The sequence below is a fragment of the Galeopterus variegatus genome, unplaced genomic scaffold (genome assembly GCF_000696425.1).
Source record: "Galeopterus variegatus unplaced genomic scaffold, G_variegatus-3.0.2 Scaffold703, whole genome shotgun sequence".
Taxonomy (NCBI): Eukaryota; Metazoa; Chordata; class Mammalia; order Dermoptera; family Cynocephalidae; genus Galeopterus; species Galeopterus variegatus.
This window is the reverse complement of record NW_007726814.1, coordinates 328545-354044: the sequence shown is the minus strand read 5'-3', so window position 1 is coordinate 354044 and position 25500 is coordinate 328545. Positions and strand designations below refer to the sequence as shown.

The window sequence follows — 25500 nt, the reverse complement described above, 5'->3', positions numbered from 1 at the left end:
TCTGTTTTGTCCCTTCCCATGCCTGTAGGCAACTTTCCCCCACTTCTGCTAACTAAACCTTAAGCTGATAAAAAGTAAGTACCAACTCCATCCCTGTTTCGCCAAGCTGGCTTTGCCTCTGCCACTGGGCTCAGTGGTCTTGCAGGAGAGGGTCACCAGTGGGGCAGATCATTCAATGTCTCCAGAATCCCCCCACCCCCACTGGCTGGGAGCTCCATCCAGGCCGTAGCATTTCCTCCTATGACAGTTGGTGGACCCTGGAGGATGAAGCTGTTATCCTATAAAACAAGGTCATCCAGGACATATAAGTAGACCTTACTTTCCTTAAGCTAATCTGAAAGGTTATTTAGGTAAGTGGTTAGTCTGCATGGCTGGTTTAAGCTATTATCAAGTACTATTCCAGTATTTATTTCCTTGAAAGTTAGAATGAGTCATAAGTAAATGAAGACTGGCTGCTTAGACTTTTTAGGATTAAAGTCAATTTATAAATATTTGTTGCATTTGGTACTGGAGATTTCTACTTCTCTCTATTTTGGATTTTAAAGTAGTTGCAAAGTAAAGCAGCATGTTTTTAGTAAAATGGCTTTTGTGCTCACCTTATTTTCACCTATCTGACCTCTGTATTTGGAGACAGTAGATCAGAAGATTCATGGCAGTTAGCGATGGAGTGGGGAGACCTTTGACTTTAGTTGACAGCTGTCACCTGAGAACTGCAGACCCGGAGACCCTCTCAGGTGTTGTGTCTGTAGTTCTGACAGTGAGCAGGAATGTTGTTTACATTTTCTGTAAGCAAAATTCTCCCCTTGTTAGGAACATGTACGAATAGGGCAGGCAGAAGGGGAATTTTCGTCTGTCACACTGATGAGTTCCCGGCAGTGTTGGTTACCTCGTTGTCATACCCGTGCTTGCAGAGAAGCGCGTCAGTAGAGTTTATGACTGAGCTTGTTTATAACATCACTTTTTTGGAAATTCTTCAGGAAGATATTGTTTTTTTTTTTTTTCAAGTGGGCCAGCATCACACAATGCTTAATGGGCTTATAAAAGAGAAAAAATGAGTTAAATTCCAAAGATGTTTAAGATTTCAGAGACATTTTTCCTATGTGAATTAGTTCTTTATTATGTTGTTGATTTAATCAGCACTCAACAAAAACACTTTCCTCCTCTGATTGCTGAAGCATTCTTAAAACTGGGTATTTTAATTTGACACAAAATCTGTTAGGAAGAGTTTGGACATGGTGCGGAGCCTTAGGTAGTGTATGCTGTGTGCTGTGAGCATGTGGGATGCCGACAGTCACGCCTGCCCACTTCCCCATCTTTTTATGTCCTGCCTTGCCCCAGAAGGGCGTGAGGAATGGTGAGGGCCATGTGGACATGCTGAGTTTTATTCTGTTAAAGTAACTTTCAGTTTAGACTAGTTTTGGGGAAAGTTCTCTGTTTCTACTAATGAGAATAGTCCTCATCTACAAAGTGTCCATCCAGCTAAAAGTTCTCCAAGTGGTCACATGGGGTCCTGGTCCACCACCAGTGCCTAGTGTGACTGCGGGTGGAAAACGAGTCTGGTGATTGGGTGTCTTCTGCTGTCAGCACAGATCAGCAGTGAGGTGGGCCCAGAGCCATGAGTGAAATGGTCCTCTTGGAGAACGAAAGCATTCCTTTTAGTCTCTTTCTGAATTTTCTATATTCCTGCCATTAAACATAATGAAAATATGAATTTATTATACTGTCCTCGAGCTTACTTTCAACATCATTATGGATGCTTTCTTGTTAGAGGCCTCTGTTGCTGTTACATAGTTGTATGTGGGCTGTAAATATCTAATTTGTACGAAATGACTGATTTTGGTATTTGTATAATCCTCTAGTCAATTTAACTAAGTTGAGCTTTTCACAGCCCTCAGTGCTGCTGCTGCTCATCTGATTACACTGCTCAGGGGAATAAGGTTAAGGGCGGGCTGTTGGTAACCAGAGCATTTCCAGGGCTTTAGTTCAGCAGATGGGCTGCTTGGCTATATTCGTGCATCTGCTTGCCTGCTGTGGCAGCTGCTGCTGCTTCATGTTGTGTTCTTTTGTTCTCTTCCATCCAAGAATGGAACGCTAGGAAGTGTAGTGAATGGATTAATTTAAGGTTAAGGTTAGTGTTTTGCTTGCTTTCTAAGTAACCGATCATAATAATGCTTCTGGTTGAAGCTAATGAGTTTCTCTTAAAGTGAACTAGATTTATAAAATACAGCTCAGTGAGGGGGCTAGATTAGTATTGCTGATGGAAACCAAATTCAAATGTGTAAAATACTGGCAGTTTTTATCATTTGTTCCTAATTCTTTGTTTTCTTCCTTCCTCCTCCCTACCTCCCACTCCCTTCTAGGACCTATATCCAGATTTGGCCTGACACTGCAGGGTCCAAGAGAATTAAAGAAATATGGAATGACATGAAGAAGATTAGTTGAGGATTATAGGCTTTGAGGACAAGCACCTCAGTGAAGTGAAGCACAGACAAGCTCCCAAGTTGTGGTTTGGAGGAGCCGTGTGTTGGGAGAAGATGGCGGATCCAGGAATGATGAGTCTGTTTGGCGAGGATGGGAATATTTTCAGTGAAGGCCTTGAAGGCCTTGGAGAATGTGGCTACCCTGAAAATCCAGTAAATCCCATGGGTCAGCAAATGCCAATAGACCAAGGCTTTGCCGCTTTACAGCCATCCCTTCATCATCCCTCCCCTAATCAAAGTCAAACAAAGTTGACCCATTTTGATCACTATAATCAGTACGAACAACAAAAGATGCATCTGCTGGACCAGCCTAGCAGAATGATGAGCAATGCCCCTGGGAACGGACTCGCGTCTCCGCACTCGCAGTACCATACCCCTCCCGTTTCTCAGGTGCCCCATGGTGGCAGTGGCGGTGGTCAGATGGGAGTCTACCCTGGCATGCAGAGCGAAAGGCATGGGCAATCTTTTGTGGATAGTGGCTCCATGTGGGGCCCCCGGGCTGTTCAGGTACCGGACCAGATCCGAGCCCCCTACCAGCAGCAGCCGCCGCAGCCACAGCAGCCGGCTCCATCAGGACCCCCAGCGCAGGGCCATCCTCAGCACATGCAGCAGATGGGCAGCTATATGGCACGTGGGGATTTTTCCATGCAACAGCATGGGCAGCCACAGCAGAGGATGAGCCAGTTTCCCCAAGGTCAAGAGGGCCTCAATCAGGGAAATCCTTTTATTGCCACCTCAGGGCCTGGCCACTTGTCCCATGTGCCCCAGCAGAGTCCCAGCATGGCACCTTCCTTGCGTCACTCGGTGCAGCAGTTCCATCACCACCCCCCTACTGCTCTCCATGGAGAAACAGTTGCCCACAGTCCCAGATTCTCCCCGAATCCTCCTCAACAAGGAGCTGTCAGGCCACAAACCCTTAACTTTAGTTCTCGGAGCCAGACAGTCCCCTCTCCTACTATAAACAACTCAGGGCAGTATTCTCGATATCCTTACAGTAACCTAAATCAGGGATTAGTTAACAATACAGGGATGAATCAAAATTTAGGCCTTACAAATAATACTCCAATGAATCAGTCCGTACCAAGATACCCCAATGCTGTAGGATTCCCATCAAACAGTGGTCAAGGACTAATGCACCAGCAGCCCATCCACCCCAGTGGCTCACTTAACCAAATGAACACACAAACTATGCATCCTTCACAGCCTCAGGGAAGTTATGCCTCTCCACCTCCCATGTCACCCATGAAAGCAATGAGTAATCCAGCAGGCACTCCTCCTCCGCAAGTCAGGCCTGGAAGTGCTGGGATACCAATGGAAGTTGGCAGTTATCCAAATATGCCCCACCCTCAGCCATCTCACCAGCCCCCTGGTGCCATGGGAATCGGACAGAGGAATATGGGCCCCAGAAACATGCAGCAGTCTCGTCCGTTTATGGGCATGTCCTCGGCACCGAGGGAGTTGACCGGGCACATGAGACCAAATGGTTGTCCTGGTGTTGGCCTTGCAGATCCACAAGCAATCCAGGAACGACTGATACCTGGCCAACAACATCCTGGTCAGCAGCCGTCTTTTCAGCAGTTGCCAACCTGTCCTCCGTTGCAGCCCCACCCGGGCTTGCACCACCAGTCTTCACCCCCACACCCTCATCACCAGCCTTGGGCACAGCTCCACCCATCGCCCCAGAACACCCCGCAGAAAGTGCCTGTACATCAGGTAAGGGGACATGTAGCCTCTATGTATTGCAGTGTAAAATTCAACATGGTTAACTTGTCTAAAAGAATTTTTCTTTAAACTTCATGAAAAGTCTTTTTATTAATCATGCCTTAATTTTTATCTTGTGTACTGCTCCAGACTGTCATTTTTTCCTGTTACTCCCTTCATGTATTCACTCAGTTATTGGCTCATTCATTTATTCATTCATTCATTCAAGAATTCTTGAATTCCCCATACCAGGAATTGTGCTAGGTGGTAAGGAAGCGTAGATAACTGAGGTGCATAGGTCACAGCTCCTGCAAGTAGCTGGGTCTCTGCCAGCAGGAAGATGGACAGTGGGCTCAGAATATATCAGACATTTTTGTTTCCTTTTGTTTCTTCTTTCTCTATTTTTTCTCCCCCTCACCCTCTCCCTCTCTTAAAAATACACTGAAAACTGGTTTCTAGCAAAGTTTTATGTGTTTGTGGTAGTCTCCCCCATCTCTCCTTTTATAATTTGTTTTTCTTGGTAAGTTGCAATATGATACTTACTTCTATAATACTTATTTACCAACTGTTGAATGTCAGTGTGAATTTAAATCACAAACCATAGAAAATCGCAGTAAATGATAATCCACAGAAGGTGTTTGGTCTCCAAGAGTTTGGGTACCCAGCATTGAAGTGGGAGTCTTCCTTTTTTGTAAGGTGAGACTTTTGTTTTTCAGAATTTATAAGAGAACATATTTAAGTTTTAAACTCTAGTATTCACAGAGACATCTTTCCATTGTAAATTTTGGTGTTTATGCTCAAGGTCTATAAGAAAAAAATTAATATCCATGTGTATAGATTATTCTGAGTGCTATTCAAAAATATGTATTGATCATCCACTAGGATTGCAACTCTGTTTTCGGAGGGCACAGAAGGTGATTTTAGAGCTGTCAGACACAGGGCTTGTTCTTGATGGACTTATAATGAATTTGGGGAAACCATGACCTGTATGTGAAAATACAAAACAGAGTGAAAGACTGTCTATGATTACATGACAGGTGTCTGGAGAGAGCAAATACCAGTGGGTGAGGGTGCTTGGAATTTACCTAGGACTTACCCAGGGAAAGTAAGCCCAGGAGGACATTTCAGGTTGGGGGATAGTTTGCTGAACACGGGTGCGGGAAGTCAAGCTTGCTGTAGGGAATAGCCATGGGAAGCAGGGGCTTCAAGTTGGAAAACACCAGTCAGGGCCAGATCATTGGGGTCTTGTATTCTGTTTTAAGGATTTTGGACTTAAATGGGGAGCCAGTGATATTAACTAGACAGTCCACAGGCTGGATGGGGAAGCAGAAGATGGACTGTGAATTTGTTGTCCAGGCCCACGTGGACAGTTGGGACCAGGGATCAGGTGGTGGGAGCAGAAGGATTGAAGCAGTGTGAAAGTAAAAGGGTTTTGGTCAGGAAACACTCAAGGCATTTTAGTAGAGGGGCATTTAGCACAGAGACCCCAGATCTTTAGCCCCGGCTGGGTTGGGGGTGGGGGTGTGGAGGTCAGGACATGAAGGGTTTTTGGGGAAGCTGTCCTTGGCTGTCGGGCATACTTGGCGATTCTCAGGAGAGCCCCAACATCAGTGGAAGGTGCTGGGCCTGTGGTCCCCACGTTCCACAGGGCTCCCAGAGGATGATGGGACAGGGGCACACAGGCTGGCTACACAGGTCCTGGAGGGCAGGGCCCAGGCCCGGGGGGAAGGAGAAGAGCAAACCTAGCCAATTGGTTTTCCTTTATGTCAACGTCAGGACAAAACGCCCTCCTCAGAACAACCCAAAGTGCTATTCCTGAGACCAGCAGGCCTGGGTGGGTTCTAGGGCAGAAGTGAATGCGACTTATTTTCCAGGAGTTATTCTTCTCTGATTCCCTGAAAAGTTTCTTACTAGATAAGGGATCTTTTTAGAGCGGCATCTTCTCTTCACCAGAGGGTGAGCACAGCTTGAAGGAGACGCCCTGTGATTATAGTCTGATCCCTGGATGAGGACTGTTGATCTCCTCCAGCTCTCCTGAGTTTTGAGAGTACAAACACCTCCGTGGGCATTTCTGAGGACCAGTGAGCATCTGTGGGTTTGTGTCCCTGTGTGCTGGAGGCCCCAGCAGGCTGTGTCCTGCGCCAGACTCTGGGAGACCCCACATGCATCCCTCTTCTTCCGGTGCCTCATTATAGACTGACTCGGGACTCTTAAAGGGAGGTAGACAAGGATGTTTGAGGTATTTCCATTATAAGTACAAGTAACGTTTTCTATTTTGCTCGTGGTATTTGTTTTCTTATTTTTGCTTAACTTTGCATCCTCTTCAGATTTTGAAATACTAAGTTTGGAAAATAATACTAAGGAGGTGTAAAGTCTTGGGAAGCATGTACACTCTAAGGTCACGAAGGTATTTGAGTCCCAGCTCTACCATTTGTTTGCTTGGTGACGTTCGGCAAGCAGTTTAACCTCTCTGAATCTCAAATTCTTCATCAGTAAACCTGGAAGAAGAAAGTACCCAACCCAAAGGGTGTTGACATTATATGGGGTAATATATACCAAGTGCCTAGTATAAATGTCCAGTCCGTGGTATATATGTTAATTCTCTTCTAGATTTTAGTTTGTGATCTCCTGAGATGCAAGACTTGCTTTATAATTATGTCATTTTACATGTAGATACAATGTAAAATTAATTTTATTTTTAAGGAACAGGTTAAATATTGTGAAATATAGACTTAGTTATGAAATACTAAACTTGGTTTGTGCAAATATTACCCCCCTTTTAGTCCATGTTGCTAGCTATGGGGAGGTTAATGATATGGGTAATTTAAGATGCTATCACATAATCCTGAAAATCTCTTTACCCCCCCCTCTAAATGACTCACATTCTGTCCTAGCAAATATGCCTAACTAGTTATGTTTTGCTTTAGAACTGCTAAAATTACTTCATATATGACAGAATGGTGGTTTAAAATCATGCTGAGTAGCAGGGAAGCAACTAGATTAGGTTGAAATATCCATGTAATTTGCTAACTGAATTATCACATTCAAATAGACTGTTAACTCTTCTTGAGTTTTTGCTCTTTGGTTTGGTATGTGGACATATTCTTTAATGGGAGCTCTAGATACTTATTTGATGAGATATACAGGAAAAGGTAAAACCCTAGCTTCTATTTCTCTTTCAATTGCTGATTAGAACAGTGGTTCTCACACCTTTTTATGTCAGACATCTGTACACTGCTGAAAATTATTGGGGACTCCAAAGAGCTTGTGTTTATGTGGGTTATATGTATTGAGATTTACTGTCTCAGAAATTTAAACCAAGGAAAATTTCTTTATTGATTTGTTAATCACTTAAAAATAAACCACTACATTTTAATGTAAATAACACCTTTTAAATGAAAATAACTATTTCCCAAAACAGAAAATGAGTAGCAGTATTTTACATTTTCTCAAATATTGGATTCTCACACCTGCTCCTGAATGGCAGTCTGTGTGCAAGTCATGAGCCTCTGGAAAAGCCCATTGTCCATTCGGAGAAAATGGAAGTGAAAAGGCAGATAACACCTCAGTATCACGTAGAAATTGTTGTGACATGACAGACCCTCCAGGATCCCTGCCCACACTTTCAGAACCACTGGTGTGAAGGAAGGAGTGCAGGCTTTGGAGTCTGAGTTTTTTGAGTAGAAGCGTCAGTAACTGATTACTAACCCCCGACCTTGGGCAGGTTACTTAACCTAAGGGCCTCAATTCATTATCTCTGACGTGAGGGCTCATATACCTTCCTGGTAAGAGGCATAGAGAGATTAGCAGTAATGTTCTTTAAGTACTTAACATGGTAGGAACTCAAAAACAGTACATTAGCATTTAGCAGGTGTTCAGAATTACTTGTTGCAAAGTTTTGAAAATGATTTTACTTATTTCAGTGTCAAACATTGTCATAGTTGTTTAACTTTATTTCCTTGGTTTCAGGGAATATTCATAAAATACGAAGGCTCCCTATATGATCATCTTTGGGGCAGAGAGAGCAATCTTGCTGTGAGGGGTAAGGGGTACAGGTGAGGATATGCTGTAAAAAGCACCCCATAGAGATCAGCACTGGGTAACCCAGTCTTTGGGTGGGCGAAGCTGGGGTCTGGGGGGGCTTTCTCGGGAGAAGTGATATCTTCTCTGAGATGTGAAGGATCAGTCTGAGTTGAGAGAAGGATGGGTAAAGGGGGAGGGGAAAGAATTTAAGGTTTAAGAAACAGTAAGGGCAAAAAACGAGAGAGCCCCAATGATCTTGAATGTCCCTGGTATTGCTGGAATGTAGGGGCTGGGGCCTGGACAGTCCTGGCCCCGGGTCACGGGGGTGCACTGGGAGGTTTTCAGCAAGCACACAGCACCATGGGGTGCTCTGCAGTATGCAGGAGTGTGAAGAGAGCAGAGAGGGAGTGGGACCAGGAACGGACATGGATGTGAACAACCTAGAAGGGAAGCACAGAATGGTATTTTGTTCGTTTGAAGAGCTTTTCTAAAGAAAGGTTGGCTAAGTAAATTGTCCTTCAGGTTACAGTTAAGTCTCTGAGTTTCTGAATAACTTATACTGCACAGTCCACACAGGTGTCCCAGTTCATGGATTACTATCGCAAATGGAAAGTTCTGGTGGACTTGCTACAGTCTGCAACTTTGTGTCCTTAGAATAAGTATATTTTGGATACATTTGTGCCCCTTTCACTAATTTGATCCTGAAATACAGTCATCATGAAGGAGAACAGAAATAGAAAAAAATTTAAAGGACCATTAAGATTGAGGTGATGGGTAATAATTTCCCTGTGTCCTTATTTTCCCTTACAAGGTTAAAAAACAAAAACATTTAGGACAATCAGTGATATAAGTTTTTTCAATTCTCTATTTTTCTGTGACATCTTAGGAATATCTTTAAAAAACAGTCTTTCTGGGAAAACGTTTTCCTGGTAAATCTCAAGTAGGGTCAGTTCTCTACTGAAATCACCTTGAACTGAGGTCACCAGAGGTGGGAAAGGGGAAGGGGAATAGGGGTAAGGGAGGAATTGGAAAAGGGCCACAAAAAACGATTACATTTATATAATGTTGAATGTACTCATTATCCTGACTTGAGCATCACATATTGCCCACAGGTACTGATATTCAACTCTGTACCCCATAGATATGTACAATCAACTATGTTACAATAAATTTTTTTTTTCTCTCAGTGTACCTGGTAAATACAGAATTCCAGACATGGGCAGAGTAATTGGCAACCACTAGGTAAATTTATGGAGAAAGGTGGCCATGCATCTCAAGCAGCATGTATGCAAGTTGTGATCAGAAATAGAGAAACATGCCTTTTTACCACGGAGACAGGTTATTCTGTCAATACTACCTTTGACATTATGTATACTCTCACACCCCTAAAGATGTCTGGGGGAGATGAGAGAACAAAATATCTCTAAAGAAAAACCATCTTTTACAACTAAGTGGTATTCAGGGGCTTTTCCAAGTGCACCCACCTTCAGAAAACAGGCACCCAAGCTTGTCCTCATTGGAGCAGGCTACCCTCCAGTGCTCTACAGCAAAGGCAGAAGAAACCACTGCTTTTCCTCATGCTGGTGGCTCAGTCCTTATTTCTTCATGACGCTTTGGTTAAAGCAAGCCTTCCAGCCTTTAATGCTCTCTGTTTTCCTTGTCGATTAGTTGCTGTTTGTAGCTTCTTTTTCATCTCTCACTGCCTCAATTCATATATACTACAGTTTAGTGAGTAACCTGCCTGCATTTTCATTCTTTCATGGTTTAACCCAGAGATCAGAATTACAGTGGGTTAAAATAGAAAATACCAGGTGCTGAGTTACAGCAGCGGAAAAATTCTACTCCATCTACCCTTTCACCCCAGGTTCTGAAAGCACGGATAAGTTACCTGATGGCCTTGCCTCTTAGATAACTTTTATTTTGTAAAAGAGCATTGTTTTCTGTGACTATCAAAAAATGCTGTAGGCAATAGAATTTGGCTTTTAGTTTACTTTTAAAGCCTGGGTGTTAGTCTTGTGCTAGGTGTCGCAAGTAGCCAATTGATTTTCTTAACTTTTAGGAAGCCACTTTTAGATGCTGTGTTTTCATCTTCTCTCTTGGTTGCCCTCATTCAGATACATTAAAGAAATATATATTTGGTGCTTGTTATATGCCAAACACTGTATTAAGGACAAAGATTGCAGGGTGGTGGAGGGTGGGTAGGAGACAAAGTCCTTCACTGAGATGAACAGGGAATTTTGTTATTTAAGTGTAATATTCTGGCCATCATTCCTTTTTGCACTTATTGCGTTCTAGACTAGCACTGTCCAACTGAAATAGAATGAGAGCTGCAAATGCAAGCCATATATGTTATTTTAGGTTTTCTAGTAGCTACATTAAAAAAAAAAAACCTGGTAAAGCTAATTTTAGTAATATTTAATTAACATACACAAGATATTATTTCAACATATAATCAGTATAAAAATTACTAAGGAGATATTTTACATAAATCTGGTGTGTATTTTACACAGTTTGGGTGAGCTGTATTTCACTGCTAAATAGCCACATATGGCTGGTGGCTGACACATTGAATAGCACAGTGCTAGACTTTTTCATATCAGTTCCTTCAAATTCATTTTATATTTCTTTTTCTTTTTCTTTTTGGTGGCTGGCCAGTGCAGGGATCCAAACCTTTGACCTTGGTGTTCTAACACTGCACTCTAACTGATGGAGCTAACTGGCCAGCCCTTCAGATTATTTTAAAGAACAAGTTAGAGTATAAATAAATTTGTACACATACAAATAAATTTAAAATTGTGTAGTCTAATTATGATAGTCCTCTTTCAAGACAGGTGTTATCCTCCCTTGTTGTAAGATTGGGGAAGTAGTAAGCCTTTTTTAGATGTCATCAGTAAATGCAGCATTGGAGGGGTTTGTGTGTGCTCCTGTGTTAGGGATATCAGTATCAGTTCATGAAAACGTAACATTATTGGAGTGAAATATCATTTGTTTGGATTTCAAAGACGGCTGTCTTAATGGTGTCTGTGCAACAGGAAAAAAATAGCATGTTTCTCTAAAAGGTGTATTATAGCCATTTTCAAGATTTTAGTTTCAAGTGGTGTTTTTGAATACTTTTAGCAGATAATTTTTTTCCCTCAACTCAGAATCTTTTTGCCTCTTGGTCTCTAATAGAATTGCTTGTTTATGAAATTGCTTTCTCCAAGGGTAAGGGAGAAAGCCTTCATTTTTACTATTTTGCATGTGTCCTGCCTTTTTTTTTTTTTCTTCAGTGCTGCTTTTTTCTTCTTCATTTTATCAGTCCTTCAGAAAGGCGGTTTTTGTTACTGCAGAGCAATAGCTGGCTGGGGAATGAGACTTGGGAGGTGGGTTAAGGGGACAGTTAGGGAAAAAGTATTGCTAGAACTAATCTGGAAAATTTACCTTCGTCTTGACATCTTAATGTTCTCCATTCTCTGTAGTTATAGCTGTAAACCTGTAGATAACTGAAATGGGGGATGGCCCTCATTTTTCCTGTGTTGCTGAGTGCAGCTCTTTTATCAGTGAAGGAAGTCAGTAGCAAACTTGGGCTTTTGCCTTGCAGAACGTTAGTGGGTGATGGTGCGTCACCAGAAGTGAGGTTTTTGTTTTTTCTTCACTTAGTGTAAAAAAAAATACAGGAGAACTATCTTCTTGGGCTGGGGCATGGCACTAGGGGTGGCGGTGGTGGAGAATTTAAAGGAAGTTGACAAAATCTAAGAAATAAGCACCATTTTTAAAAAGCAGCACACATACAGGGGCAGTCATCATCCTGCTTGCTTTTTTTTCCAGGACCATTTCCAGGACAGTGAGAGTGATGGTCAGGAAAGGCTGCAGGGTGTTCACTTACCCCTATTTCAGTGATTAAGTCAGAGTCATCAACCTGGTAGTTATTCGAAGGAAACATGCCTTTTTGATGCTTCTCAGTGAAGAGCATAATATTTCTGGTATATGTGACCTGTTCTCCTCTACTACCTCTGTGTTTAATTTAATTCTAAATAGTTTTGTATGATAGGTTTTGGGAGAATTCCTAGACTTTAACCTTAACAGTGTGAAAGCAAAAACAATTGTTTTAAGGTGTAAGCAAGAGTTATTAATTCTAGTAGTTTTTAAATTTTGTTTTGGCTGTGGGCATAAAGAGTGGAAGAATGTCGAGGTACAAATAGTGATATTGGGAAGCCTTGTTGAGGGTTTCTCAAATGACCTGTGCCCTTCCTAGGCAGCCTGGAGCAGGTTTGCAACATTAGCATAGGAATCCCACCCTCACCCTTTTGGTGGGCTATGAAGTCTTCTGGCCTCTTGCCAGCGGCTGCTCAGTGTAGGGCTTTGGAGGTTGCAGGGTGCATTTCCCTGCTAGTGAATAGGCAAGGAACTTTAGAGCATCCTTTTTTTGAAACTTTTTATTTTTAAGTATATATCTGAATGTTGTCTTTAATGAAGGGGGAGTTTATAGACTCAAAATTCTTACTGATTATAGGAATATTTGAAATTAAAGTTTAATTAATTTTTAGATTATATTTCCTGATGGACCCTTATAGTGTGAGCATTCTCTTTTACTTAAAAAAAAAATCATATAAAATTGTGGGATTGTTCAGAGATATGTTAATTTAAAAAACATACCTACATGTCACTCAGCATGAAGAGATACCAAACATGAACTAATACCACTTTGGAGGCTGCTGGGAATGGACATTTGGGGAACCAACTTGGAGTATTTACCTTAATCTTGATATCTTAATGCTACTGTCCTTTCTCTGTAGTTACAGGTGTAAGTCTGTAGATGATCTATAAGTAACCACAGAGAGAAATGGAACTGGGGCAATAAATAAGTAGGATATGCTGACTTTGCTTTAAATTGGCCCATTACTAAGCTAACTCTGTGTTTGGCTGCTGTAATATTGCAGCGATAGTTCCATGAAGGAGAACTGTTGAAATGCATGGAGCATACCCTGTATTAAAGGAGATAAGTCAGAGTTCTTTAGGGAAAATGTTTGATGATTTAGTGAGGCACTAAGTAGTATTTCATTGTTATCAGCTATTCTTGTGGATGCTTTCCTATTTCCCTTTAAATATATTCATCAAACAATGAGACATACCAAGGGAGTACAGTCACCTTAACACTGGGATAAGATGCTCCGGCAGCTCCTGTGCTCAGCGTCTTGCTGTCTTTGACCTCTGATTCAACAACGTGTCCCTTTTAACGTGGAAACAATAGTAGAAGACTTAACTCAAGGAAGGAACTATTTCAGAGTCTAATTTTGGAAAATATCTGTCCTTAGAGCTGAGCTTAAAGCTTAGGGCTTTAGTTTTTACAGCAAAGTTAAAAACCGATATTCACGTATAAATAAGGTCCCTAAGCTAGGATGTCATTAGTGAAGGGAAAAAAAGGCAGTAAGAGACTAGCTATTTATAGAACAAAAATGAGCCGAGTCATAAGATCAGTTTTAATAAGCTGGGGAAGGAGAGTTGGGAAGTGGGTTAGGGGAACAATTAAGGGAAAAGTATTGCTAGAACTAACCTGGAGAATTTACTTTAGTTTTGACATCTTAACGTTATTCTTCATAGTTACAGCTGTAAATCTACAGACAATCTCAAAGTAATCATGGAGAGACAGTTTGAAGATTTGTGCCATGTTAGATGTTAGAGTGGTATTTATATTAAATATAAATTTAATTCCAAGAACAAGTAAATGGGAAGAGGTGTCAGTTTAGTTATTTCATTTTAGTGTTTCCCATGTCATCTTAAAAAAATCTCACACCTGCTTTTCAATCTAGTGGTTGGTTACACACTGGGTGGTTGTCCATCAGTGCTGGCACAGGTTGCTGGAGAAGCAGGAGCCCAGACTTGTGAGACCATAGGCTTCATATGCACTGAGACCTCCATTTGAATGTGGCTCTTCCAGTTTAAGACCTCTTGAATAATTACTTAATTTCCCTAAACCTTATTTTCCTGAGGGTTATAATCGTACCAATTGCATGGGATTATTATGAGAATTAAATGAGATAACGGCTGTGAAGTTTTTAGCACAGCATGTGGCATGCGATAAATACCCAGTAAATGTTAAATATTTTTATTATAGCTGCTGTTACAGTGGCTGTCAAAATGAGCTCTTGGAATGCTTTCTTTTCTCACTTTCTACTCTTTCACCTTAAAGTAGAAAGACTTTCCCTTCTTTTGTAAAATAGGACTTTATCAATGCCTTACAAATCAATTTATCAGATTCCTCATACTGTACAAGACAAACAGACATAATGTTTTTATTTGGGGGAGGAAGCAAAAATTGCTGTCACAGTCCTGTATTTCTTTTCAGTTGAACCTCTAGGAAATGCGGTACTGTATGTATATAAAATACCAGCTGCTTTCTCTGTGTTTAATTTTTTTCCTAATTTCAACCAAGGTGAAAACCATCACTTCGTTTTTAGAAACTTCAAGTGGCAGGTTAAGTTGACATCCTGTTTCATATTGCTAGGGAGGTTTACTGGTATTCCCTGCAGTATCCAGCAGGTTAACCCACTCAACTATACATCGTATAGGACCGTATATATAGGTGTGTATATAGTTCAGTAGTACCAAGTCTTTACTTTGTTAAATATAAATTTAAAGATGTTAACCTTAAATCCAGCGACCCACTTCACCCCTTTGTTGTTAGCAACACTTCCTGTATTTTCATGTGTACTCTCCAGAACCTGAGATGATGTGATACTTTTGTTGAGAAAATGAGTTCCTGTTGAGGGCACTGAAGGCACAGTTGTGCGTTCACTTGATTTGCGAAGGCTCCACCATTTAAGAGCTTTATCCTAATCTGTTTTGGTTTTTTCTTAAAAAGTTACTTTGTATGTTTAAAGTGAGATAGACACAAAAGAAAATAAAAAGGATTGTTGTAATTTAAATTAGCAGCTAAATTTAAAAAAAAAAAAAAAAGCCAAGAGTGCAATTCACATTTTCTGAATGTGTGAGGTTTACGTTTTTGGAGACAATTTTTATCCATCTTTTAGCACCAGTGCTACTTTTTAAACTTTACTATTTAGAGCTATAGAATTTTAGAGCTTGAAGAGACTTGTGTTAGAATTGAGCCTGGAGCGCAGGGTTTCGTTCTTTAATAACAAGTGCAGTTCTGTCTTTGGTCCAATTTAAATATAAGGGAAAAGGCCCTTTTGTGGTCTTAAAACTTTATACACCATAGTGTTTAAATATTCTAAGTATTTTATAGTATTTATATATATATTTTATATTTTTAAGTAAAAATACTGATAAAAATGAGATTGGAGAGAAGCAAATGGAAAACGTATTATTTATTATCTAATGTCCATCAGATATAATATTTACCAAATATTATGTATAATGATTGTATTTATTACTTTATTGAGCTGTAATCTATACACAATCTGTATATAAAATGAAATGCTTCCTTCATATAACGGGAGTATACTATAGAGTGGTTACAATCTAGGGTTTCATTGAATATACAATCTATATACTTTCTATACAATCTATATACAATCTATATACAATCTATATACTTTCATTGAATTCAAGATTTAGGGTGGGGGGAAACTTTTAAATATATTTAACTGTTTATGGAAATTTGTTTGAAAGTATCTGTTGTTTTCTAAGTTGTTTTAAAGAAGGCTTGCTATGTACTTTGATATAATGCTAATAATGAATGTAGAAAATGTGTAACAACCAAGCGCTGTCTGTGAATTTTCTGTCACAATGAAAATTACATCTATATTTGCTCTGTACATTAGCCAGTAGCCACATATGGCTATTGAGCTCTTGAAATCAGGACCAAGAGACTAAGGAACTGAAATTTTAATTTTATTTAATTTTAATTAATTTTAATTTAAATAGTCACATGTGGCAAGTGACTTCCATATACTCAGGTAGAATCAAACAAGACAAATTATTTAAATTACCAGAAAATAAGATGTATAATACAACTAAAACTAGAAGAGAGTTTTTTTGTTTTGTGTGTAGCCATTGTAAACATTGTATTTCTTGTATTCTCTCTCACCTCTTACCAGGTGGCCCTAAAACCATGGGTACTTCATGTCTCTTGGCCCTGCTAGATAGCTCACTTCGTTATTTTTGGCATAAATCTTTGCTGTGTATCAAATTGTTAAACACAGCTTACTATTTTAAGTAATGTGAATAGAGCATCTTGTTTTAAGGCATGAATGATATTTTAGAAAGTTATTAATCCCAAAGATTCCCATTCACAAGTTCTTCGTATAAAACATTTTAAATGCCTGAGGTGTGTACATTGCGTATCTTAGGTTTGACCTATTAATTAGGCCATGGACAGGACCTTGATAGAAAATAATTTGACAAATTCTTTATGTCATAATTATTATTATGTCTAAATTATTGTGAGCGTATTAAATGCCACTGAAACATTCACTTTAAAATGCTTAATTTTATGTTATATGAATCTCAACTCAATTTTAAAAAGAATGTAAAACACCAATTTTGTATTTTATTGCTGGAGAGAAGAGCCCTGTTCTTTGGAAACAAGATAAGAGGCTTGTAGAGGGAATATTCTATTATATTCATTCTCACCTGGGTTGAAATTTCCCACCTTCTGCTGGCATTGGGGCCATAAAAATGACTGTGGGTGAATCCAGGATTTCCCTTGGAAAGGAATTCAGCCCTTTATTAGATCAAGATTCCAGAGCAGCTCTGTCCAATAGAATTTTCTGGGCTAGTGGAAATGTTCTCTGTGGTGTCTAATATGGTGCCTGAAGCATTTGAAATGGGGCTGGTGTGACTGAAGAAGTGAATTTTAAATTTTATTTAATTTTAACTAGTTTAAATTTAAATAGCTGCATATGGCTAGTGACTACTATATTGGACAGTACAATTCTAGAATCATAATTGAAGAGCAGTTGTCTTCAGAATTTCTAAAATGCTGACTTCACTCTTCAGTTCAAATAAATGCATTAAAGTGTGTTTGACTGCATGACAGTCACCTCACTAAACAGGCACTTGTTCCCTGGATGAAGTGCAGCACTGCACCCTTTGTTATTGCTCACCTCAGTTCTCTGCTTTGCTGCCGGGGCTCCTCCTGAACGGGTTGGTGCCCCGGTGGTGTTCATCTCCAGGGCACTGCTCTGTAATGAGATTTGGGATGGATGAAAGGCATTTTGTAGAGAGAAGTGATTGTGAAAAGGAAGATAGAAAAGGAAAAATAGCAAAAGGCAGATGCATTTTAGTAAAGAGTTTATATGGTTGTTAAAAAACTGTAAATAGTCCCTGAAGGTATCCCTGTCCCTTGGAAACTCTTTATGGTTCTCCAGGCCTTCACTTGTCCTGGTTTGAAGACTCATAGAGTGGTCAGTCAGGGCTTTACTACTGGTTCTTAGTATCTTCAGCACACGAGAATCACCCAGAAGTTTTCTAAACAAAGATGCCCAACTGCTAGCTTGGGCCCTATGGTCCTTATTTTGAAGCTCATTTGGTGATTGTTAAGGGCATCAAAAGCTGAGAAGGATTGCGTTAGAGTACGGCAAAGACAGTTTTGGCCTGAAAAAATTTCAGAGCAGGTTTATCACCCGTTGTTTGTTTTGGTGGAAAATCTTTAGTAATTTTTCAATGGATTGTTTGGTAGTATTGCCTGCTAGTACGTTCCGTGAGATGAGTTAGTAGAAACTAGAGCTAGGTGACGGAACAAGTTGACTTACTGTGTAGACTTACTAGTACGGAATCACTCATCTTTAGAGAGTAGATACCAAAGATGACAGTGTTAGTTCTGATAGAATTTTGAACTATTCTATTTTTTATTTTTTTAATTTTTAAGTTTATTTATTAAAATTATTATTTTTTACATTCTAAGATGTTGTGGAACAGTTGTGGGGGGGAGAGGAGAAGGTGAAAGAAAGTAAGGTGGGAGAAGGAGGAAGGAGGGGAGGCATCTTTGAGGCCTGTGGCACCCCCCTCATTCCTGCAGGGGAGATGAGGCTTCTAGCAGTGGCTTGGTTGTTGCTGGACTGGATGCAGATGTCAGGGGGATTTGGCTGAAGAACTCAGACCCCACTGCCCTGTCTCAAGAGCCTGAGGCACTTCCTGCAGTGGCCTGGTGGTCATTACTGGGCTGGTTATAGGTGTTGGGGCCATGGCTGAGGCCCCTAGCCCTGCTCCCTGGCTTGGGAGCCCAGGGGGCTTCTGGTCCTTCTAGGTTTTATAGGTGTTCTTTGGTGATGTTAGGCCTTTACTAGTTAATATCAAACTTTGTCTCTGATCTGTGGGTATTTTGTTTTTTCTTTCAGTTCTGTGTTGGGTTATTTGCTGTTCCCACCACTTAGTCTCTGCACTGGAACTAATTTGTTGTCCTTTGCTTATTTCTAAAATAGAGGAACTTCCTGTGGGGACCAACACTTGAGCCCTGTGGTTGAGCTAAATTGCTGTTTTGCTGTTGATTCCCTGGGGAAGGATTTTTGTGCAGTTCAGGTTTTAATAGTTGACTTCTGGGTCTTGCAAGTTCTGGTACATCTGGGTTGTGTGGAAACTCTCGTTTGGGCCTGAGACTTTTCAGCAAACTGCACCCTCTGCAGATCTGTATCACTGCCCAGTCTCCACTGAGTGGTCCTACTCTGACAGGGGTGCAGATCAGCTGTTGATGCTGTGCCCCAGTGTTCTCCCAGGGGCCCATCACCCCCACCACCCATGCTCCAAACACTTCCCATGGGACGGGCTGGGCCGTATGCTGACTCACGTTGCGATGATTCACTGGCCTACGAGTGGCTCCTTTTTTTCAGTTGTTGTGGCTACTTGCTCCTGTGTGGGTCCATGGGAACCCTATTAGTGATCTTGCTGGCCTGGGGGCCACCAAGGTTCTTTTCTCCCCTGCTGCCTCCAAGCAATTCCATCTGAAGGGCACAGCTGTGGCTTTTGCCAGCTCCTGCTCCGTGTGCTCACCAGCTCCAGCCTGGAAGTGGCTGGGATTCAAAATGTTGGGAGCAGTCCTTTCTTTCTCTCATCGTGGTTTCTCCTGTCTTCATGAACTCTGTAGGTCTCTCCTCCTCTTCCCCTAAACTGTAGCGTCCCAGCTTGCCTGCCGTTGCTTTTTAATAGTTGTAAATTTGTTGATTTGTGGGAGAGTGATACTGGGAACTTTCTATTCTACAATCTTGACTGGAAGCTCTCAGAATCCTTTTGCTCTTAGATCTTGAGAACCCCAAAGAGCTTTTGTTTATGACAGTTTTACCTATTGCTATTTACCACATCAGAAATTAAAACTGGAAAATTAAAAATGTTTATTAACTCTTTTAAAAATAACGATAATAAATCTATTACATTAACATAAGTAGCATATTTTGAAAATAAGTAACTGTTTTTCAACAAAATATGTGGAGAGAAGAGGGGTATTGTTTTATATTTTTGCTAACATTTAATGTCCAGCTTACTAGAAGACAGCTGGATCCTGCATCGGCTGCTTCATTCAGTCTGTTGCAGTTTGATTTGGTTGAAGTATGTGAAGTGATTGGTCCTCACACAGATATATAGTTGCAACAAGGAATATTTTAATACCTTTTCAGATAATTATGAATATTCTTCTTTGATGCTACACCAGAACTCAACAAGTTGGGAGTTTCTTAAATGTTAGTTGGTATATGGGAGCTGAAGCTATATCCATTAAATTTTTATACACTACTACATTAGAATCCATTGGTCTACAGCATGTATACAGTGTTTTTTTAAAATTACATTTGTTAACATCACCACCTGCTTATCAGAAGAGCCTTTCAAGATTGGGAAGTTGTCAGGTTAATAATGTTTTCAAAATTCTGATTTTTGCTTGAAAGCTTATATTTCAGTATTGTAAACAAATACTGTCAGTTACTTTCCTTGAAGTGACAGGCTCACTTTGTGTTTATTTCAAGAAAATTACTGCCAAATACCCGAGCCTGAATAACCATGGTATGTCTTTCCGTCGTTCTTTTAAGTAAAGACTGCGTTCCATGCAAGAAAGCCCAGTTCAGCTCACACCTCCACACAGTTGCTCAGGAGTTTTCCTTGGCGCCTCAGTGTTCAGCAGGAATTCTTCACATCTATTTCCCATTTCCTCACACAGAAGATTAAAAAGGGTCAAAAATAATAAAAATCAATTTTTACTGTTTTGTCAAGGACATTCTTAAACGAGTTGGCTTTTTTTTTCTTAATGTGAGTTTGTGGCCATGTGGAGAATAACAATTGCTAGTACAGTTTGCTGTCACTGCCTTGATTGCATTTGCATCATCGGTGTAAACGTCAACACCATGAAAGGGCAGATAACATCTCTGAAGATTTTGAAAATGCTTTGATTTTGACCCCTCAAGCATCCACAGAACACACTTTGAGGACCACCGGTTTAAAGCAAAACCCCAAATAATAACTTTTCCTTACAAAATTACAGATCCATTTTTATCTAGAAAACAATCTAACCCGTGTTTGCGAGTGAGAAAGTAAAGCAGAACTGGGGTGCTGGCTGTCACCCCCAGGCCCTGTCTTGAGAGAGGGGAGCAGATGGATTGGTTTTTGCCATTGAGCAACCTGTGGTTTCTGATACAGTTTGCTTCTGTCTCTCTTTTTTTTAAAAAAACAATCTTTTGGGGCCGAGCCCATGGCGCACTTGGGAGAGTGAGGCGCTGGCGCTCCCGCCGCGGGTTCGGATCCTATATAGGGATGACCGCCGGTGCGCTCACTGGCTGAGCGCGGTGCGGCCGGTCTCAAAAAGGACAAAAAACCCCCCCCAAAAAAACAAAAAAAAACAATCTTTTGGTGAGAGAGCATTTACAATAAACAACTCACTTTAAATTGGGGCCTGGTACTGTGTAGTTGGGGAGCACATCCACTGCTCTGCAGAGGTGAGCACTCTTCAGTCGGGCATGCTCCCTGCTGCCCCGGGGAAGTGGAGCACGCAGCACGCTCCTCTCTTCGTTCTTTCAGTCCTAGTATGGAGTTAAAGATTCATTCTCTTAGTGAAGGTCATGTGTGAAAACAGCTTGTTTAAGGCTCGAGTGTGAAAAATAGGGTTGAGATAGGGGGACATCTACCCAGAGGAGCCTCAGAGGATGGCTGGATCTTGGTGGAGTCATTGGTTTGTTCATTCATTCGTTCATTAATCAAATTTTTAGTGACTGCCTAGTATATAATAAACGCTTAGAACATTATGCTAAATGATGCCTTTTTCTTGCCTCTAAGGAGGTCAGTTGTGGCTACTACCAAGTGGTAAGCACGTGTTTGGAACGTCACATGATAAATGCTGCTGAAGAGTGAGCACAAGGCTGAGTTGCGGAACAAGAATAGACCATTCATGTTGGGGTTTGACAAGGCTTCACAGAGGTTTCAGCTGTGAAAATCTGGACTATATCTACACCCAAAGTTGATTAGAACTCAATGAGATGGTACTAGGAACCGATACCTGAAGACAGTGGAGGTCAGTCAGTACTTAATAGTGCTTCTCAATATTTACAGTTTCCACCATCGCCTTTTTCTGCTCTCAACATACATGGGAACTCAGATTCACAATCAGATCTTGTTTGGTGAGAGTACAGTAGGAGCAAGGGGTGCTTATGTTACTGAGTTTATTTTATCTAGGACTTTCATCCAGGCTTTCCAGTATCCCTGCCACATAGCAGAGGTCTTCTTGGTAGAGATTTTCTTTAATCTGTGTATTCCCTAGACTTTGTTGGCCAAATGGCTAAATTAATGTCTTTTGCTCCTCCACAGCAGTCTGTGCTCTCTCTGTTCTCACCTTGGAAGGCAGCACAGCAGTGTTGAAGAGTGTGGCCCTGGAGTCCTGATTGTGTCACTTACCGACTGTGTCTCTGGGCCTTCATTTTCTCCCCTCTAAAATGGGAATTTTACTGGGACCTATCTAATAACGTTGTTAGGAAGATTAAGAGAGATGATACACATAATGTGCTTAGAATTGTATCTGGTACTTAGTACACTAAATTGTCTGCAAAATTATTACTGCTATTAATGACACATTATTACTATCATTACTGTTACTAGTGCTATATTTTTGCTAGTATACTTTCTTACACCTACTGTATTCCAAGTCGAGTGAGGTCAGGGGCCTTTCCTGTTATCATCTCTGTTGTATGCTCAGTGCATGGCACATATGTTTGATAGGTATTCATTGAATGTGTGATGTGCTAGGACAGAGGTGTATTGGGGGTGTAGGGGGAGAGAATGTTTTTCAGGGACCTCCTGCCAGAAGAGGTGTCTTCTGGACTGAGTTGTGCCTGATGGCTGGAAGCAAGCCAGGACCAAGGATAACCTGGCAGCAGAATGAAGGACTTTGGGAAGGGTGATTGGAGAAGACCAGACTGCAGGGGTGAGGCCAGCAAAGAAACAGAGTTGTCCTAGGCCGTGCTGTCCAGGAGGAACAGGGCGTGAGTCATACATGCCATGTAAATTTGTCTAGTCGCCACATCAGAAGAACAAAAAGAAACAGGCAAAATTGTAGTTTATTTAATGCAAAATATATCCAAAATATTGTTTCAACATGTAATATTTAAATATTTTAACAAGCAATATTTAATATAAAACTAATGGTGAGATATCTTACATTTTTCTTTGTACTAAGTCTTTGAGATCTGGTGTGGATTTACACTTTTAGCACATCTCAGTTCTGATTGGCCACATTCCAAGGCTCAGCTGCCATGTGAAGCTTGTGGTGGCCTCATTGGACAGCATGGGCCATTTGGGAGGTAATGGGACTTGACGACTGCCACGTTTCCTGCTTGCTTACTAGATGAGCAGTGGCCTCACTTAGGAAGAAGAATTCAGGAAAAGAATAGAAGACTTACTTTTGTTTTCAGGAATAAAGGGGCAGGAGGTAAGATGATGAGTTAAGTTTAGGAGTTTGAGATTTAGGTAGGACATTCGGCTTCATGGATACGGAACTTAGTCGAAGGTTTTATGATCTTGAGGCCTGGGAATTGGGACTGAAGCTCTTTAAACCCAGCAAAGACCCACTGGGCTGTTCCTTCTTCTGAGCCCACTGCTCACTTGGTGTCCTGTCCTCTCACTATTCCTGCCTGTCTGCAGCTTGAGGCCTCTCTTCTTGGGCTTCAGTGGAAGGTAGACTGTCATTCCCTGCCCAGCAGTCGATGGGCTGTGGTCAGAGAAAAAAAGAGAAGCACACGAAGGTCAAAATTCACAGAAGTACCTTAACCTTTCATCTGAAGTGACTGCAACTCTGCACAGTTCATGAGCCATTTGAATTTTAGAGTTTAATTTTAAATTATGTACAATAAAATTATAAGCTGTTTTTTATTTTAAAAAGTATGATCGATATAGTGTAGCTGGAAAAATGGAAAATGTCTGTACCTTTTTATTTTTGGAGATTAAATTCTGAGAACTTTTTCTAGGTCTCTTTCCAGGGAATGCTTTTGTTTGGTGATGTCCCTCTGGGAATGAGATGAGTGATCATAATTAGTTCATAGTAGGAAGGCAACATTTCTTGCCCATTAACTCTTACTTAGGATATTCAAAGATGAGATTAGAACCTCACTCATCTACTCAGCCATGTATTCATTTGTCAGTCAACATTGTTGTGCGTTTACAGTGTGCCAGTTGCTATGTGAGGTCCCAGAGGTATAGAAATAAGCTGTTTCCTCCTTTTAAACATCCCAGTTACCATGCAGTAATATAACTTCAGTGAAGAGAGAGAAATGTGGACTTATATGGGGGTAGATGCACAACTTAATTATTCGCAGGGCCAGGAAGGAAGGTGATGCTTTAGTCAGACAAAGGAGAAATTTATGCAGAAATCCTACAGGACATGCTGCTGTCAGAGGACAGCAGATGTTGCAGCATTGCCTTGGACCAGTCAGTAAAGTGTGCCTTCATTTACATATGCATTTTGAAAGGTTTAAGGCACTGTGCTGGGCTCTGTGCAGGTCCAGCTGCTATAAGATACAAGAGCATGAGGCAGCCTAAGTACCCTTTCTGAGAGTAGAGAGCACATGAGCTGCTGCAGTGAGATGTGACATCCTGGTAACACTCGAAGGCGTGGTAAGACTTTGGTATTCCACCCACAAACTTTAAGCGTGCATTAGGTGTTAGGGATATAAAAATGTGTGTGTGCGTGTATATGTAACAGGAGTATAACACCCTGTTGTCCATCAGGGGCTCACAGTCCAGAGAACTAGATAATCTAATAATAAATAATCAAGCAATATGATAAATGTTACTTAGCCTTGTGAGAGCACTTGACTTCACCTGGAGAGATCAGGGAAGGTGTCAGGATGGTTATGTTTAGATTGAGCTTTGAAGATTGAGTAGGAATTAACTGGGAGGAGAGGGTGGGAAAGAGCGTTCTAGGCAGGAGGAATCTACAGTCCCTAAATGGGGAAAGAGCACAGGGCCTTCACGTGACTACAGTTGTTAGGCTTGGAGGGGCACAGAGTATGTGGCAGAGAGGCAGGGCGTGGGGCTGGAAAGGCACGTGTGAGGCCGACCTGACCAGCCATCACGAGAGTTTCATTTTTAAGTGTAATTCACAGGGAATCTTCAATAGATTGTACAGAAGCTTCAGCAGTTTACATTTTAGAATGATCTCTCAGAGATTCAGAGGGTACGTTGAAGAAGCAGTGATGGGTGGGAGGAAGACTAGTGAGAAAGCCCTTTGGTATGGCCTGGATGGGAGGAGCGCAGGTGGAGGGGACGTGACAGCTGAGAGAGTTGGAGGGGTGGCTGGCCTTAACCACGTGCTCAACATGGCCAGTGAGGAGGGCGAGGTGGAAACAAGGTTTCCGTCTGGGTTGAATGACTGGGTCTCACAGTGACCTTAACCAAGACTGGAAAATGGGGTGGTTAGCAGAGGGAGGTGATTGTGATTTTTGGTGTGCTGATCTTGAGGTGCCAGGAGGAAACATGCAGGCTCAAGTGGAAATGAGCATCTGGCTCTGTCATGTGGAGTGTGGGATCCTGAGGACTGCCAGACTTGAGGGAGAACATGCAGAAGGACAGGCCAGAGAGGGCGAATGAGGGAGGAGTGTCAGTGACAGGAGGTGACAGTGAAGGATCATATAGCAGCAAAGAGTTTTTCCCCTCCAGCTCTGATTCTTGAAAATTTCAAATCCACAGAAAAGTTGAAATAATAATACAATGAACACCTGTTTATCGTTCACCTAGAACTAACAGTTGCTAACATTTTGTCACACTTGCTTTAATCTGTTGCTGCCTAAGCCCTCCTGAAGGAAGCAGTAGGTAGCCATGGAGATATTTTGGTGAACAGCTCTGAGGACAGAGGTAGCCTGTGCAAAGGCCCTGAGGTGGGAGGATGTTG

General features: G+C 41.3%; 1 protein-coding gene across 1 annotated transcript in view; it reads left to right on the top strand.

Moving 5' to 3' along the window:
• The first annotated feature begins 2347 nt into the window (after positions 1-2347).
• CHD7 (chromodomain helicase DNA binding protein 7) overlaps positions 2348-25500 on the top strand; it is a 117972-nt gene continuing 94819 nt past the window's right edge. Inside the window, exon 1 of the mRNA XM_008571565.1 lies at positions 2348-4193. Within this exon, the coding sequence (XP_008569787.1) occupies positions 2535-4193 (1659 nt within the window). The 5' untranslated portion in view covers positions 2348-2534. The remainder of the gene's footprint in view (positions 4194-25500) is intronic.